This window comes from Triticum aestivum, chromosome 7A (assembly GCF_018294505.1).
Source record: "Triticum aestivum cultivar Chinese Spring chromosome 7A, IWGSC CS RefSeq v2.1, whole genome shotgun sequence".
Lineage (NCBI taxonomy): Eukaryota > Viridiplantae > Streptophyta > Magnoliopsida > Poales > Poaceae > Triticum > Triticum aestivum.
In genome coordinates, this window is record NC_057812.1 from 721169222 (window position 1) to 721186346 (window position 17125).

General features: G+C 47.9%; 1 protein-coding gene across 1 annotated transcript; it reads right to left on the reverse strand.

Moving 5' to 3' along the window:
• Positions 1-15759: 15759 nt before the first annotated feature.
• Positions 15760-16527, reverse strand: LOC123147059 (putative 4-hydroxy-4-methyl-2-oxoglutarate aldolase 3). Its single transcript, XM_044566308.1, has one exon. The coding sequence runs from the start codon at positions 16433-16435 to the stop codon at positions 15923-15925; it is 513 nt and encodes a 170-aa protein (XP_044422243.1). The 5' UTR covers positions 16436-16527; the 3' UTR covers positions 15760-15922.
• Positions 16528-17125: the final 598 nt, after the last annotated feature.

Below are 17125 nucleotides of genomic sequence, written 5' to 3' on the forward strand. Positions count from 1 at the left end.
GTGATCTGCCTCGCCTTTGAAATGCTTGCCTTTCTTTCGACATTGATGGTTGGTCGGAAGAAATCGACGATGGCCTAGGTACACATTCTTCCTGCATTTGTCCAGGTATATACTTTCAGTGTCATCTAAACAGTGCGTGCATGCGTGGTATCCTTTGTTTGTCTGTCCTGAAAGGTTACTGAGAGCGGGCCAATCGTTGATGGTCACGAACAGCAACGCCTTAAGGTTAAATTCCTCCTGTCTGTGGTCATCCCACGTACGTACACCGTTTCCATTCCACGGCTGTAAAAGTTCTTCAACTAATGGCCTTAGGTACACATCAATGTCCTCGTCGGGTTGCTTAGGGCCTTGGATGAGAACTGGCATCATAATGAACTTCCGCTTCATGCACATCCAAGGAGGAAGGTTATACATACATAGAGTCACGGGCCAGGTGCTGTGATTTCTGCTCTGCTCTTAAAGCAAACCATACGATCCTTGGGTCCTTTGCAAACTCATCCCAGTACTTTCTCTCGATTTTTCTCCACTGCGACCCGTCAGTGGGTGCTCTCAACTTCCCGTCTTTCTTACGGTCCTCACTGTGCCATTGCATCAACTTGGCATGCTCTTCGTTTCTGAACAGACATTTCAACCGTGGTATTATAGGAGCATACCACATTACCTTCGCAGGAACCCTCTTCCTGGGTGGCTCGCCGTCAACATCACCAGGGTCATCTCGTCTGATCTTTTACCGCAATGCACCGCATACCAGGCATGCGTTCAGATCCTTGTATGAACCGCGGTAGAGGATGCAGTCATTAGGGCATGCATGTATCTTCTCCACCTCCAATACTAGAGGGCATACGACCTTCTTTGTTGCGTATGTACTGTCGGGCAATTCGTTATCCTTTGGAAGCTTCTTCTTCAATTTTTTCAGTAGCTTCTCAAATAATTTGTCAGCCACAGCATTCTTTGCCTTCCACTGCAGCAATTCCAGTACGGCACCGAGCTTTGTGTTGCCATCTTCGCAATTGGGGTACAACCCTTTTTTGTGATCCTCTAACATGCGATCGAACTTCAGCTTCTCCTTTTGACTTTCGCATTGCGTCCTTGCATCGACAATGACCCGGCGGAGATCATCATCATCGGGCACATCGTCTGGTTCCTCTTGATCTTCAGCAGCTTCACCCGTTGCAGCATCATTGGGCACATTGTTTGGTTCCTCTTGATCTTCACCAGCTCCCCCCGTTGCAGGATCACCGTATTCAGGGGGCACATAGTTGTCATTGTACTCTTCTTCTTCGCCGTCTTCCATCATAACCCCTATTTCTTCGTGCCTCGTCCAAACATTATAGTGTGGCATGAAACCCTTGTAAAGCAGGTGGGAGTGAATGATTTTCCGGTTAGAGTAAGACCTCGTATTCCCACATTCATTGCATGGACAACACATAAAACCATTCTGCTTGTTTGCCTTAGCCGCATCAAGAAACTCATGCACGCCCTTAATGTACTTGGAGGTGTGTCTGTCACCGTACATCCATTGTCGGTTCATCTGCGTGCATTATATATAATTAAGTGTCCAAATTAATAGAAGTTCATCATCACATTAAAACCAAAGTACATACATAGTTCTCATCTAACTACATATAGCTCTCCAGAGCATCTAGTGAATTAAACCATACATTGAAACTATGTAAAACATTTCAATGTGAAAACAAATGTGATCATAATCGCAACCAAGTTAACAATTGATCCAACGGCATAATGATACCAAACCTCGGTATGAATGGCATATTTTCTAATCTTTCTAATCTTCAAGCACATTGCATCCATCTTGATCTTGTGATAATCGACGACATCCGCAACATGCAACTCCAATATCGTCTTCTCCTCCTCAATTTTTTTATTTTTTCCTTCAACAAATTGTTTTCTTCTTCAACTAAGTTTAACCTCTCGATAATAGGGTCCATTGGAATTTCCGATTCACATACATCCTACATAAATAAAATCTATGTCACGATTGGTCGGCATAATTTTCATAAACAATAAATGAACCAATAGTTATAAGGATAATATATATACCACATCCGAATCATAGACAGGACGAGGGCCGACGGGGGCGGATACCAAAACCATCGCACTATATAAGGTGCAATAATAAAAGTAAGAAAATAATACAAGTATCTATGTAAACATACAAGTAAGAATATTTTTTCCTTTCAGAAAGAAGATAAGAACAAGAGGCTCACCACGGGGGTGCCGGCGATGAGCTCGGCGTGGGTGATCGACGGCGGTGAAGACGGGGACGGGGCATGACGGACCGCTAAACCTAGACAAATATTGAGGAAAATGGAGCTTGGAGGTCGAGCTTGGAGAGGAGAAAGCTTAAGTAGTGTGGCTCGGGCATTCCATCGAACACCTTGTGTGCATAGGAGGTGAGCTAGAGCACCACCAAGCCCTCTCCCCCTCGGCCAGAAAAAAAAGAGCAGTGTGCTCTGCTCTTACGCGAGGGGGTATATATATATATAAGCACCTCATTGGTCCCGGTTGGTGGCATGAACCGGGACTAAAGGGGAGCCTTTGGTCCCGGTTCAAGCCACCAAATGGGACCAATGGTGGTGGGCCAGGAGCGAGGCCCATTGGTCCCGGTTCGTCCCACCAACCGGGGCCAAAAGGTCCAGACGAACCAGGACCAATGGCCCACGTGGCCCGGCTGGCCCCCTGGGCTCATGAACTGGGTCCAATGCCCCCATTGGTCCCGGTTCTGGACTGAACCGGGACTAATGGGCTGACCCGGCCTGGACCTTTGCCCCCTTTTCTACTAGTGGGAATCAGCAGCAACAGCAGCAGTCGGGTTACCAGAGCAACCCCAATCAGCTAAATAGCTGGCAATATCATGTTTTCACCACTAGTTTGTGTAAGCGTGATCAGAAACTTCACAAAAGGGCAGGAAACTCTGTTGAACCGGTAGTGCCTTAGTATTTACGCTTGTCTGAGCAACCCATTTTGTGGAGTAGGGAGGATCACCCACCTAGGGTTGATAATTCGGGTCACTTGGCCCTGGTGGTAGCCCCGCAAGTCAGGGGATACAAGTTTACTAAAGTGCTCATGAATGGCGGAAGCAGTATCAACATTCTGTATTATGACACATTCCGTCATATGGGGTTGACAGATAAGAATCTTAAACCGTCAAATACCGTTTTTCATGGTGTGGTGCCTGGTAAGTCTGCATATCATGTTGGCAAGATAGCTTTAGAGCTGGCTTTTGGAGATGATTATGATTCAAGGTCAGAAACATTGATGTTTGAGATGGTAAAAATCAAAAGTCTGTACCACACCTTGTTTGGACGGCCGGTTATGCTAAATTCATGGCAAGGCCATGTTATGTTTATTTACAACTTAAAATGTCAGGTCATAAGGCGACTATCACAGTACATGGAAACAGAAAGATCGCTTTGGAATGTGAGGAAGGTGATGCGGCTTATGCTGAGTCGGTTTGTGCCACGGAGGAGCTAAAATTCTATAAGGAGCAAGTTGATCCGGCAGACAGGACTTCTTTGAAAAAGCCAACTACGGAACACGATCCGACATTGAAGTTTAAATCGGCCACAAATACTAAGATGGTTGACTTTGTTCCTGGCGATTCATCCAAACAGTTCAGCATCAGCGCTAACCTGGATCCCAAATAGGAAAGCGTGCTCATCGAGTTCATCCATGAGAATCGGGACATCTTTGCATGGAAACCATCTGACATGCCAAGTGTACTGAGGGAACTCGCTGAGCACACACTTAACATTGATCCTAAGTTTAAACTGGTCCGACAGTTTCTACGCCGCTTCAATGAAGAAAGGCGTAAGGCTATTGGTGAAGAGGTAGCCCGTCTGTTGGCCGCAGGGTTTATTATAGAGGTCTTTCATCCAGAGTGGTTGGCTAATCCGGTGCTGGTTCTTAAGAAAAACAGCACTTGGCGTATGTGTGTGGATTACACAGATTTAAACAAAGCTTGCCCTGCAGACCCCTTTGCTCTCCCTCGCATTGATCATATAATTGAGGCAACGGTAGGTTGTGACCATTTGTGTTTTCTGGATGCGTATTCTGGTTATCATCAGATCAAGATGACAGTTAAGGACCAGGAAAAGACAGCTTTCATAGCTCCCTTTGGAGCCTTCTGCTATGTTTCCATGCCTTTTGGACTCAAGAGTGCCCAGGCAACTTACCAGCGATGTGTTCAAAATTGCCTTCATAAGCAAATTGGGCACAATGTTCATGCATATGTGGATGATATTGTGGTAAAGTCCAGAAAGGAGGAGACATTGATAGATGATTTGAGAGAAACCTTTGACAATCTCCGGGTTTACAAGATGATGCTCAATCCAGAGAAGTGTGTCTTTGGTGTCCCGGAAGGCAAGCTCTTGGGTTTTCTGGTGTCAAACAGAGGCATTGAGGCTAATCCGGAAAAAATTGCAGCAATTACATCCTTGGCTAAACCGGCGTGTATCAACGATGTTCAACGTCTGGCCGGCCGGATTACAGCCTTGAGCCGGTTTATCAGTTGCCTTGGAGAGAAGGCCATCCCCTTATATCTGATGCTCAAGAAAACAGATAACTTTGTCTGGAGCGAGGCAGCTGATAAAGCGTTCGAGGATCTGAAAAGGCAGCTAGCTGAACCGCCCATGCTTGCAGCGCCGATTGATAAAGAGCCATTATTACTATATGTGGCTGCTAATGCCCGGGATGTTAGCGTAGCCATTGTGGTAGAGCGCAAGGAGCTTGGCAAGGAATATCCGGTTCAATGGCCGGTTTATTATATCAGCGAGGTGCTCCTTGAGTCAAAGCAGAGGTATCCGCATTGGCAGAAGCTGGTGTATGGAGTGTTTATGGCAAGCCGGAAGCTTAAGCATTATTTTCAGGGCCATCCCATCACAATGGTCAGTTCGGCTCCTCTGGGTGATATCATTCAAAACAGAGAAGCAACTGGCCGGATTGCCAAGTGGGCTATTGAGCTCGGACCTCATGGGCTCAAATATATACCCCGCACATCGATCAAATCCCAGGCACTCGTGGACTTCATCAATGATTGGACGGAGTTACAGGTACCTGAAGAGAAACCAGATAATACGTATTGGACTATTCATTTTGATGGGTCCAGACAGTTGGAGGGCTCGGGGCTGGAGTCATACTAACTTCCCCACGAGGTGACAAGTTTTGTTATGTCCTCCGATTATTGTTCCCTTGTACTAACAATGCAGCTGATTATAAGGCTTTGCTCCACGGTCTTCGGATGGCTAAGGAGATGAATTTGAGCCGGGTTAAGTGCTTTGGCGATTCAGATCTAGTGGCTCAGCAGGTGTCTGGCACTTGGAATTCTAAGGACCCACTCATGGCTGCAGATCGGCGAGAGGTGGGCACAGTGGCTGGTCACTTTAAGGGTTATCAGGTGGACTATATAGACTGGCGGAAGAATGAAGCGGCGGACGCTTTAAGTCATCTTGGTTCCCAGTGTAAACCGGTCTCGCCCAATGTCTTTCTTGATGTATTGCATAATCCGTCAGTCAAGGTGCCAACCGAAGAAGATTTGGCTATTCCTGATCAGGAGGCTAAGTTGGTGGCAGCTCTGCATGCCATACCAGATTGGACAATCCCCTATCTGGCTTACATGAACCGGGGCGAGTTACCAGACGATGAAACGTTGGCCCGACAGATAATCCGGCGTTCTAAGTCCATGACCATACTCAACAGGGAGTTACACCGCTATAGTGTTTCAGGAGCAATTCAGCGTTGTGTTTCTCCTCAAGAAGGTTGTGAGATTTTGAGAGAAATCCATGAAGGGGACTGCGGTCACCACTCCAGTTCAAAGTCTTTGGTTGCTAAAGCTTTTCGCCACGGTTTTTACTGGTTGACGGCACATGCTGATGCGGAAGATTTAATCAAGAGATGTGACGGGTGTCAAAAATTTGCCTATCGTGCGCACATTCTAGCTCAAGAGTTACGGATGATTCCAATTACGTGGCCGTTTGCAACTTGGGGGCTTGATATGGTTGGACCCTTCAAGCGATCCAAGGACAAAAAGACCCATCTGTTAGTAGCAGTTGATAAATTCACCAAATGGGTGGAGGCAGAGCCAGTCAGCAAGTGTGATGCAGCCACGGCGGTTCAATTCATTAAAAAGGTGATATTCCGGTTTGGCTTTCCACACGGCATTATAACTGATAATGGTACTAACCTGTCAAAAGGGGAGATGGAAGAATTTTGTCAACGTGAGCACATCCGGATTGATCTAGCATCGGTGGCTCACCGCCAGTCTAATAGTCAAGCAGAGAGGGCAAATCGGGAAATTCTACGAGGTATCAAACCCAGGCTTATGGTTCCCTTAAAGCGGACACCGGGTTGTTGGGTTGAGGAGCTACCTTATGGAGCATCAACACCACACCCAATAGGTCTACGGGCTACACACCTTTCTTCATGGTCTATGGAGCAGAGGCCGTTCTTCCTAGTGACATCTGTCACGACTCGCCCCGTGTGACAGCTTATGTTGAAGCTGATAATGAGAAGGCACGTCAGGATTCTCTGGACCTGTTGGATGAAGAGCGTGATCTTGCAGCGGCACGATCGGTGATTTATCAACAAGATCTCTGACGTTATCATAGCCGCCGGGTTAAAACCAGAACCTTTCAAGAAGGCGATTTGGTGCTCCGGCTCATCCAGGATCAGACTGATATGCACAAGTTATCCCCATCTTGGGAAGGACCCTTTGTGGTCAGCAAAAATCTGCACAACAGTTCTTACTACCTCATTGATGTTCGAGAGCATAAAGACTCACGTCAATCGGAGGAGGAGACCAAGCGGCCATGGAACATAGCTCTCCTTCGGCCTTACTATACTTAAAGCCATAGCCTCTTCATCTGTACATATTTATGACAGTGTATATATCATATAATAAACCAGAGCCTCCAGTATAAGTGGGGTATCTATTCTTTTTACATCTTGTGTGTGTTATACGAGTTAACTGACAAAGTGGAGTTTTTATTAAACCGGTCTTAGCAGTTGCACGGATATAAAGAAAATCACTAGGCGGCTTGGTCATATTTGAACTATAGCTACACCTCTTGATCGGTTTTGAAACCACGAAGGGATATCACTAGGGGGCTTGGTTGTTATCACACCATAGCTACACCTCTTCATAGGCATTTAGGCCACAAAAGAAAAATATGTGGAGACAAAGAGAGTGTTGCACAAAGCACAGACTCAAACATGGGCACACACTGAGCACAGCTCACAAAGTTACTTGGGGGCTCTTTTTGCAAAGCAACAAAGAGTTTGAAAGGACGCTTGTAATTGGCTATCAAGCCACGGCTTGGAAGCCTGATGTATTCACCTAAAACCCTGGGTCAACCTGCCTTCATCAAGTAAGCCACTCCTGTCCAGGTAATCCTGGCATGACCCATCGAACGTTTGACATGTCAATCTTTTATAGACCCTGAACTTGTCAAAGTTAAAACGATGATTGGTTAATTGGAGGCCCATCTTAAAAGGCTTTGTTAAATGGTTTAACTCAAAGGCCTGGCAGCCCATGAAAAGCCTCGATTTGGAGCCTGGCAGCTCGTAAAAAGCCTTGCATATTTTCCTTTTTGAGTTTTATTTGTTGAAGTTCATAAGTATTTTTTGATAAACCGGCGTCCTTGACCCGGTTTGCTTTTCAACTACAAGTTGTTGGCACATGATCCATTATAAACCGGTGTTTATTGACCCGGTCTGGTTTGACTAAATCACCAGTGTTATAAAGAAAACCCGGTAGTTATCCCGGTCTGGTTTAATATATAGACCGGCAGTACAGAGATGAGGTTATCAACGTTTCGGATTGGTATTAACACCTTTGCCGTATACACCGTTGGTCAACCAAGGAGGTATGTTATGTATATTGGATTTTGTACAAACACTTTGATTATTTCATCTATGTACTATACACTTCCTGGATATACTGACCCATCTAGCGGTAAACCGCTAGACACTTTTAAGTTGTTGAACCCAGAAACACAATTCATCATGGGTTATGCATAAATATATCCCAAAGGGTGGCACAAGTTGTCATGAGGCGTTATAAAACATGCTCGATGGCATGGCAAATAATAGAGTTTTGGCTACCCTATTACAAGAAGCTTTCAAAGCGGCTCCAATGGCATAATTGTTTTTCACAAGATCGACACACAGTGGCCAGTAAACCGGCGACCGGTTTACGACGCTTCATCGGGACGGTTTGATGGTTGAGGGTCAGTTGGTGCGGGCACTTCTTCATCCCTCCCTAGACGCTGGAAATCAACCATCGACCCATCGATTCCAGTTAAAGCTTGAAATACTGCTTCCTCATGGATAAGATAGGAGGGGTTAATATCAGGAGCATAAGTGTGCTTACGAATCGGAGGCACAAATGCTTCAACTTCATGGATCTCGGCTGGCTATCTTTTCCCTTCAGCATCATAAACCGGTTGAAAATGGGACAAGTCTGTATCATCGGCCAGTTTGCTGGCTAGTGGCCGCATCTGCTTGGTCAGCCGCCGGAGGTTATCGTTATCAAAGTTTGAACCATCTTCCTTCACACCTGGATATCCTTTAATGATATCATCCGCTTCAAGGTCTGGAATCCAGGCTTTGGCTCGAATAAGTGCGGTTAAAGCTCCGGACCTGGCAGCTGCCCTCTTCAATTCGGCAATACGGACTGGTAACATGGCCAACTTCTCAAGTGTTTCTTTAATCAAAGTTGGGGCCGGTTTGTTATAAGCTGTTGTGCAAATAGCCCGTCGAGACCCAGAGTACAGCTGTTCAACCGATGTATATGCCGCTTTGAGTTTCATGCGCATATCTGTACCAAGATGAGCAATCCGGGTGCCTGTCACGGTTTAACATCAGCATTCTGATCAAAGATAAGGTTCCACAAGTTATACCAAATACATAAAGGGCACACTTACCAAAGATTGCAGAAGTCATGGCGTTAATTTGTCGTTTCAAACCAGCCAGTTCTTCTACAACCGGTTTCAAGGCAGCCTTGGCGTCTTCGGCACTCTTTATTAAACCGGATTTTTCGATCTCCCATTCAGCACGGTCATTGTTGAAAGATTCTTTGAGTTTTTCCATGGCGGCTAGGGCTTTCGTCAGCTCCTCTTTGGTTTTGGCGGCTTCTTCTTGTTGGGACTTCACATTGTTTTGCCAATCAATGATTTGGGTCTCTTTATTCCTCATATCAGACTGCAAACATTGAAGATATATCAAATGACAGGATACGTACATATTCTAAGTACAAACCGCATAACAGGTTATGCACTTCGTACTTGGGGGCTAATGCTTATTTGCTCTAAATTGCTACAGTTTATACAAGTCTCCAGAACAATGTAAACATTATCCTTGACACTTGGGGGCTAATGTATGTTGATTCAAAAACGGATGCATGGATTAAAACCCGGATTAACTTGCTAGAGTTAAACCGGCCTTTGAGGGATACGCGGCAGAAAGCTATCTATTTGCTAAAGGGTAAATCTGGTTCTTATCAGTGGTTTAAAGTGCTACGAAGACCCGGGTTATGATTCACATTATAACCCGGCCCTTAGGGGCTATTTGGGCTGGCATTTTCAGGCTATGAATCAAGATACAAAGGAGGAAGAAAATACCTCATATCGCTCCTTCATCAAATTTACCAAACCGGCTTCATAATCCCGGTTTGCGTGCAAGCAATTCAAAAGCCAGAGTGAAGCTCCTCTCCGTTGAGATGAGCATAACTTGCCAAATCACTGCTCCATTTGCCTTTTTCCCTAGCAGTCTGCTCTTCTTTGGCACTATGTTGAGCCAAAACTACAGGATGGCCAAGAGAGCTATGGCCTATTCCAGTAATAATAACATCATCACCTTGGCCTTCAGGGTTTTTGGTTGATGATATTGGAATTTCAGCATCTTTCATCGGACTAGCCCGGTTTGGTTCTGCCGGTTCACCATCGGGCGCGGCAGGCTCAGCGTCTGTTGGCTCATCAGTATTTTGGCCTTCAAGGGGCGGGTTATCAGAAGTAGCTTCAGGATGAGGGCCTTCCGGTTCACAAGTTTGTTCCGGTTCACCTCTTGGTTCTTCTTCTTCAGCGATCGGGTCTTCGGGCGGATTGGTAACCCGAGCTTTCTTGCTGGGTCTGGCTTTGGCCCTGCAAACAGAATAAAAGAGGATTAACATACTATTCAAAGGATTTATGACGCGTTGAAAGGAAAGTTTTTACAACTTACCCAGCCACAGTTTTCAAAGGGGGGAGTTGAGTTGTTGTCGATTCACCAGAAAATGAAGGAGGTGTCACCTGATAATTTGAATTGGGCGGATTAAGAGGCTGTCTGAAATAACCTGCCTTGGGGTAAGAATGGTCAGAAGTAGGAGAGACCTCAGACCGGCGCTTCTGAACCGGGGTATCAGGTAAACCGGCTGAAGTGACATGCTGGCCACTGTGTCGGGTTGTCCGGCGAGCTTCATCCTGCTGAGTCCTCAAAATAAATGTTGGATCCAAGTGAGCAATAGGATGAGAAAAGCTTACTTTCCGGACTGCTTGGCGAGTTTTTTGTGTTGGCATAGAGTCTAAACCGGAGGAAAGGGTAATTACCTCTACATCATCAGCTTGACTAGCCTCTACGTCCTCCTGAGGAAGATCATTGTTAATGAGATGCATGAAAAGAGAGCTAAGTGAGTCAAGTTCTACCTCAACTTCTGGATCATCAGTGTCATCATCAAGCTCCATGTTGATCCGGTCAGCCGTTTTCCGTTTTGATGTCCGCTTTACGTCTTTGGTTTTGGGGTGGGATGGTTTGACCACTTTATCCCCAGTCGGCTTTGCCGCCTTCTCTACGGTTTTCCATTTCCAGAAGGGGTCATCACCCTACATACATAGAAGAAGGATTACAGGTTGCATAAGCTAAAAATATTAGAGATGAAAGGGAAGTATAATGCTTACAGCAGGCGGTTTGTTCTTGGCATAGAAGGGACTCAGACCGGTTTGACTACAGGCCAGTTCCGATTCATTCAGAATTTTCTTTACACCTTCAGTAACTTCTTCATCAAATAATTGAAGGTTGCAATGGCGTTGAGGGTGGTCAACCTCACCGATATATTCACACATTAAACCGGGACGCCGGCTTAGAGGCAAGATGCTCGAAGATATCCAACAGCGCACGAAATCCACACCTGTTAAGCCATTGGCCATAAAGGCCCAGAGTTTAGCGAGTTGAGGGGTATATTTCGCCCTTTCGGCGGAGCTCAAATGTTGCGGCATCGGATGGGTATTCGAAAGCCGGTGCTCACGAAAGCCTGGAAGGGGATTTTCGTCTTCAGGCGAAGTGTCTCTGCAATAAAACCAAGTTTGGTTCCATTCCTTTGGGTGGCTATGATGTTTGGCATGAGGAAATTCAACTTCTTTCTGCTTTTGAATCGAGACACCACCAAGTTCTGTGTTCGGGCCATTTACAAACTCTGTGCGCCGGTTTAAGTGAAAGAAATCCCGGAACAGTTCTGCAGTCGGTTCTTCTTGTAAGTATGCTTCATAGAAGACTTGGAAGTTGCATAGGTTGGATACTGAATTCGGCCCAATATCTTGTGGGTGGAGATGGAAATTGGCAAGTACATCCCGGTAAAACTTTGATCCTGGCGGTTTGAAGCCATGGCTTATGTGGTCAACAAAGACCACCACCTCGCCCTGCCTTGGGGTCGGAGGATTTTCTGTTCCTGGAACTCGCCATTTGATTTCAGTTTTCTTAGGCAGGGAGCCAATGCTGACCATCTCATTCAACTGAGTCTCAGTAACCCAGGAACGAGCCCAGTTGCAAGCAGTGAATTGTTTGGCCATTGTGAAACAAACAAGCTGAAAAGGAAAGGCCGGTTTATAAATCACGCATGATGATATGCAAGATACAATGGAGTAAGAAACATACTGATATGTGAAATGGCGTAAACCGGAGAATTTAGTTACCTTGCTTTCAGTCACCCTTTTTTTAGGGCAGTTTATTGTGTCTGAGGATTTAGTTACCTTGCTTTCACTAGTAGAAAAAGGGTCAAACGTGAAGCACATTAGTGCCGGTTTGAATTTGAGCCGGCATTAATGGTACCATTAGTGCCGGTTCGTGTTGAACCTTTAGTACCGGTTCGTGCCACGAACCGGTACTAAAGGGGTGATGGCAGGCTGGCGTCAGGCCAGGGCCCCACGATCACCTTTAACCTTTAGTACCGGTTTGTGCCACGAACCGGTACTAAAGGGGTCTGACCTATAGTACCGGTTTGTGACACAAACCGGCACTATAGGGCAATTTTCAAACTCTACACCCCCCCAGTTCTGAAAAAATCAAAATAAACTGATAAAAACTTCAAAAAATAAAATCCTTCGAGAGGTAGTTATATTACTACATCTACTAGTTAGGAAAATTTGAAAACTTAAATTTGGACATGTTTTGCAAAAAAGTGTAGGGAAAATGTAAAACAGCTATAACTTTTGCATACGATGTCGGAAAAAAAGTATAATATATCAAAAAATTCAGCACGAAAATCCGCATCTGATGGAGACGGCCTATGGGCCCGTTTGCAATTTTTTAGAATCCTCAAATTCCAAAACGAAAAAAAGATATGGTCAAATTTAAGTTTTTTTAAAAAAATTTGTTAAATCTGGTCAAACTACTTATTCAAGAAGTATTAATGTTACTACATAATTATTCAAGAATATTAGTGTTACTAAATAATTATTTCAATTTTTTGAATTTTGGTCAAATCTGGTCAAACTATGGTCAAATTGTGGTCAAACTATGGTCAAACTTATTAAAGAAATATTAGTGTTACTAAATAATTACTGTTTTTTAGAATAATAGTTTCAAACTCAAACAGTAAAATGTGTGACTTCATGCTCAAGCTAAACTCCTGAGGGTTAATAGGATTGACATCTTACTATTGTCGGGAAAACAACAAATGCAGACTTGGAAACGAAGGAGAATAGAACCCTAAAGTTAAGCGTGCTCGGGCTGGAGTAGTGAGAGGGATGGGTGACCGGTCGGGAAGTTAGATGATTTGGAATGAGTGATCCACACTTGAGCAGTTAAGAGAGGTGATTAGAGACTAAATCACCAAATAATTCAGAAAAATCAAAAATCGAAAAAAAATAATCAAAAAAATTTCCAAAATTTTCAAAAAAAAATCAAAAAAACCTTTAGTACCGGTTGGTGTTCTCCAGCCGTTCGGCCCCCCAGGGCGCCTAAATTGAGCGGCCTGGTGGCGTGCCGGCGCTAGTTCGGCCCCTGGGGGCGACCTAGCTCCCAGTCACGCCCCCAAGCGCCGGCCCCAGGATGCGGGAAATTTAAACTTGGTCGTTCCCGCTCTCAAAAGACGCCACAAATCCGGCGATCGGATGTAGTCTGGCGTTACAGAAAACAGAGCGCCGCACGCCGCAAGTTCGCGTGCGCAATGATTCACTCGGCGGGGTCGGCTCCAGGCGTTGGCGGAGTCGGCGTGCGCGGGCTCGGCGGTGTCGGAGCTGCTTCGGTGTTGGGCTGTGTCGGCGCGGCTTCAGCACTGCTGGGCGGCGATGTAGAGGCGTCGTTCGGGCTTGGCGTCCGTGTGGTCGTGGGCGCGGGAGCTTGCGTCGTCGGCGTCATCGGCGTTGCCGTCTGCATCTGGTTTAGGATGAGGCCGCGCTCTGCCATGTACCACGCCCTGAGCTGCTCGTCGTTGCTCTCGAGCATGTCCGCCCCGCCCATCAGTAAAGCCATGTCGGTGTTCCTCTTCTTCGCGGCGACGTTCGTCCGGAGCAGGTCGAGCTTGATGGCGCTGTTCTTCATCAGCGACGACCACCGCGCCTCGGTCTTCTCTTCACGTAGGACGGCCCGGGCCTGGGCGTCGGAGAGGCAATGCTCGATGGACTCCTGCACTCGCGCGGTTGCCGCGTTGGCGTTTTTCCCCTTCTTTGCCAATTTGTGGCCGTCTGACCGCCCCTCTGACGCGCCCAGAGTCGTCGCGTCCGGCTTGTATGTCTCCTTGGCCTTGTCGAGGGTATGTCGGACTTCCCCCCACTTCTCGCACTTGTCAATGCGCTTGTAGACGTGGAGGTGCTTGAAGTCGACGTCTTGGTTGTCGCGTCGATACATGGTGAACATACGCAGCAGCTGCGCGGAGGAACAAACAGTTGGCGGGCGGCGGGCGTTGACGACGAAGAGATGCGGGCGAACGGCGTGCGTACCTGATCCTCAACGCTGGCGCCGCTCTCTGGGCGAGCCGCGACTTCCTCGACGATTCCATGCCATTTGTGGCATGCCAACTGGATACGCCCCCAATGGTTCGCCATCGCCATGGAGCCGTGCTACATGTAGACGCCTTTGAAGTACGGGTCGACGAGCTTCCGCTCGTCGAACTCGGCCTTGATGCGGTCCCAGTACGTCTCCAAGCTCTGGTTCACGCCGGTGGTCGGGTCGAGGCAGATAACTTTCCATGCTTCGGCGAGGCATTCCTCCTCCTTGGACGTCCACTTGATGCGCGGTTCGCCTGACCTAGCCGCCCGCTTCTTCTTCTTCTGGCGCCCCTTCGTCGGAACAGGAGCCGGCTCCTCCTCGTCCTCCTCCTCCGCCTCGTCCTCCTCCTCCTTCTCGGGTTCCTGCGCTTCGTGCATGTCCTCACCGTAGACGTAGCCGAGCTCGGCCTCCATGTCGCCGCTGAGATCCACTACCTCGTCCTGGGTGGCGAACCCGGGAGACGCGGCGGCCGCGGTCGATCCTGTCGCGATGATGTCGTCCATGTCGGCTCCTGTGTCGTCAGTGTCGCCGAGGTGCGAGAAGGGCAGCGGTCCATGGCGGAGATGGGGCGTCGGTGTGGACGCGTAGGCGGCGGGCGGCGAGTAGTTGTATGGAGGGTACTGCACGCCGACGAAGGCAGGCAAGGGTATGCGCGTCGCGGGGTGGCCATGGGGGAAGGTCACGTTTGGGTTGAACCCCCCGTGCGCGTCGCCGTCGGCGTAGCCGGGCGACGACGATCCCCATGGAGATCCGACGCCTTGCTGTCCCCAGGGGGCGTACTAGGCGTGGCTGACGACGGGTGGATTCATCATCCCCGCGTGGTCGACCGATGAGGAAGACGTCGCCGCACGCGTCGCGTTGTCGCGGGCCTTCTTGGCAATGGCCCTGTTCCGCCGGTCGGTGGTGACTGCGTCGCGTCGCTGAACTTCCACCCTCCACTTGGCGCTCGACATGCCCGGTGGCTTCGATGGCGGCGCCCTCGGCTTCCTCTGCTTCGGCTGGGCCACATGCCAGTCGTGGTTGCCGCCGCGCGCGGCATGGCGTACTTCTTCGGCGGCATGGCGGCGACTGGAAGGCAAGCTGGAGGGGGTTTGGCGGTAGAAAGGGAGGGAATGGCGGGAGGAAGGCGAGCGAGCGGAAGAGATGCGAGGGAAAAGCGTCAAGAAGCGGCGGAAAAAGGCCCTCGGGTCGCTGCCAGGGCGGGCCCACGCGCCTTTTTCGCTTGTGCCGGCTCCCCAAGCGCCCCCCAGGGCGCGGGTTCTGCCTGGGTCCGCCGGCACCAGTTTCAGTCACCCTTTTTTTAGTTTCAGTCACCCTTTTTTTAGGGCAGTTTATTGTGTCTGAGGATTTAGTTACCTTGCTTTAGATCCCATTGTACACAATGTTTCCATTGATCTAATATACGCGAGGCTCAATTTAAAGAAAAAAACAAAGAAACGTTGCGAAAGATGTGGACATGAACGAGAAATGAAATGCACAGAACAGTGCATGGTATTATTACATCTTACAAGAAATAATACTTTTACTATGGAGCATTTTAGATGGCCCGTGAAGAATCACCCCATGGAAGAGAGAAAACTATATCGCCACCAAACTTAGAGAGAACACGCGAGGCAGACATCGGAAGACAAACTGTGTGGAATAAGCCACGTTGGGGTCGATCACATCAACCGTAGATCTCCCTGTCGCAGACAATGATGCCGTCGCTGTCCGCGTAGAGCCACTCCCCGTCACGGACCACGGCACCGCCGACGTCGACGTCCACGTGCATCTCCGTGGCGCTGCTCTTCCCGGGCTTGCGGGGGTTGCTGGCGAGCGCGCGGACGCCGATGGCGCAGCCGTTCACGTCATCCACGTCGCGGACGCAGCCGTTCACGACAGCGCCCGCCCAGCCGCTGCCGCGCGCCACCTCCGCCAGCGTGCCGCCGATGAGCGCGCACCGCTTGCTGCCACCGCCGTCGAGCACCAGGACGTGGCCCTCGCCGGGGGTCTCCAGGAGCGCGCGCAGGCCCGCGTTGTGCTCGAGGACGCGCATGGTGACCACCCGGCCCGAGAAGGACCTGCACTGACCGTACGGCTGGAAGACGGGCTCCAGGATGCGCAGCTCGCCGGCGAGGATCAGTGAGGCGTTCGCGTCGCACAGGTCGGCCACAGGGGTTGGGAACTTCTCTGAACCCATCGATCGATCTGCATACTAACATGATAAGCATACTACGAAATAACCTGATGCAAACAAAGATGATAAGTGATAAGGTCGTTGCAACTTGCAAAGATTTCTGCCCCCCTTTCTCTTGCGTGCTTGTGTTACGACAAAAGAGCTCTTTATATAGAAGTGAACTAGCGGGGTGACCCGCGCAAAGATTTTCTATGTGCTTTTATGCCCATATTAGCATTGAGTTGTTGGTAAGAGGCAGACATATAGCCAAAATACGTAATGCGTATACGGTATATGCATTTTGTCACCGTTATTGGTAAGGTACCTCGGCACATGGAATTTTTAAATTTAATGTAAAAAGTAATATGATACTTATCCCGTATGTATCGTCCAAACTAAAATATTGTGGCCCATATATACCTTGATGAAATATCTGCGGAATCTATTGAATTTGTTTTATTGTGCTGTTAGTAATGGTTTTGTTCCCCTCAAAAAAACGTAATGGATTTTGTGATGCCCCCATGCCATACCAATCTTTATAGAGTTTGGCCGAGTTTTTATCTCTTCCTTTTCTTCTTCATCTAATCAATTGTGTTCTGTCTTTTTTCCCCACTAAATGGCATTTTAATTATTGGTTTTGGTATGTTTACCGAGAATTTTTAATAGACTACCAAATAAAGCTTATAATATAACATGTCTATTAGAACTGGCTCG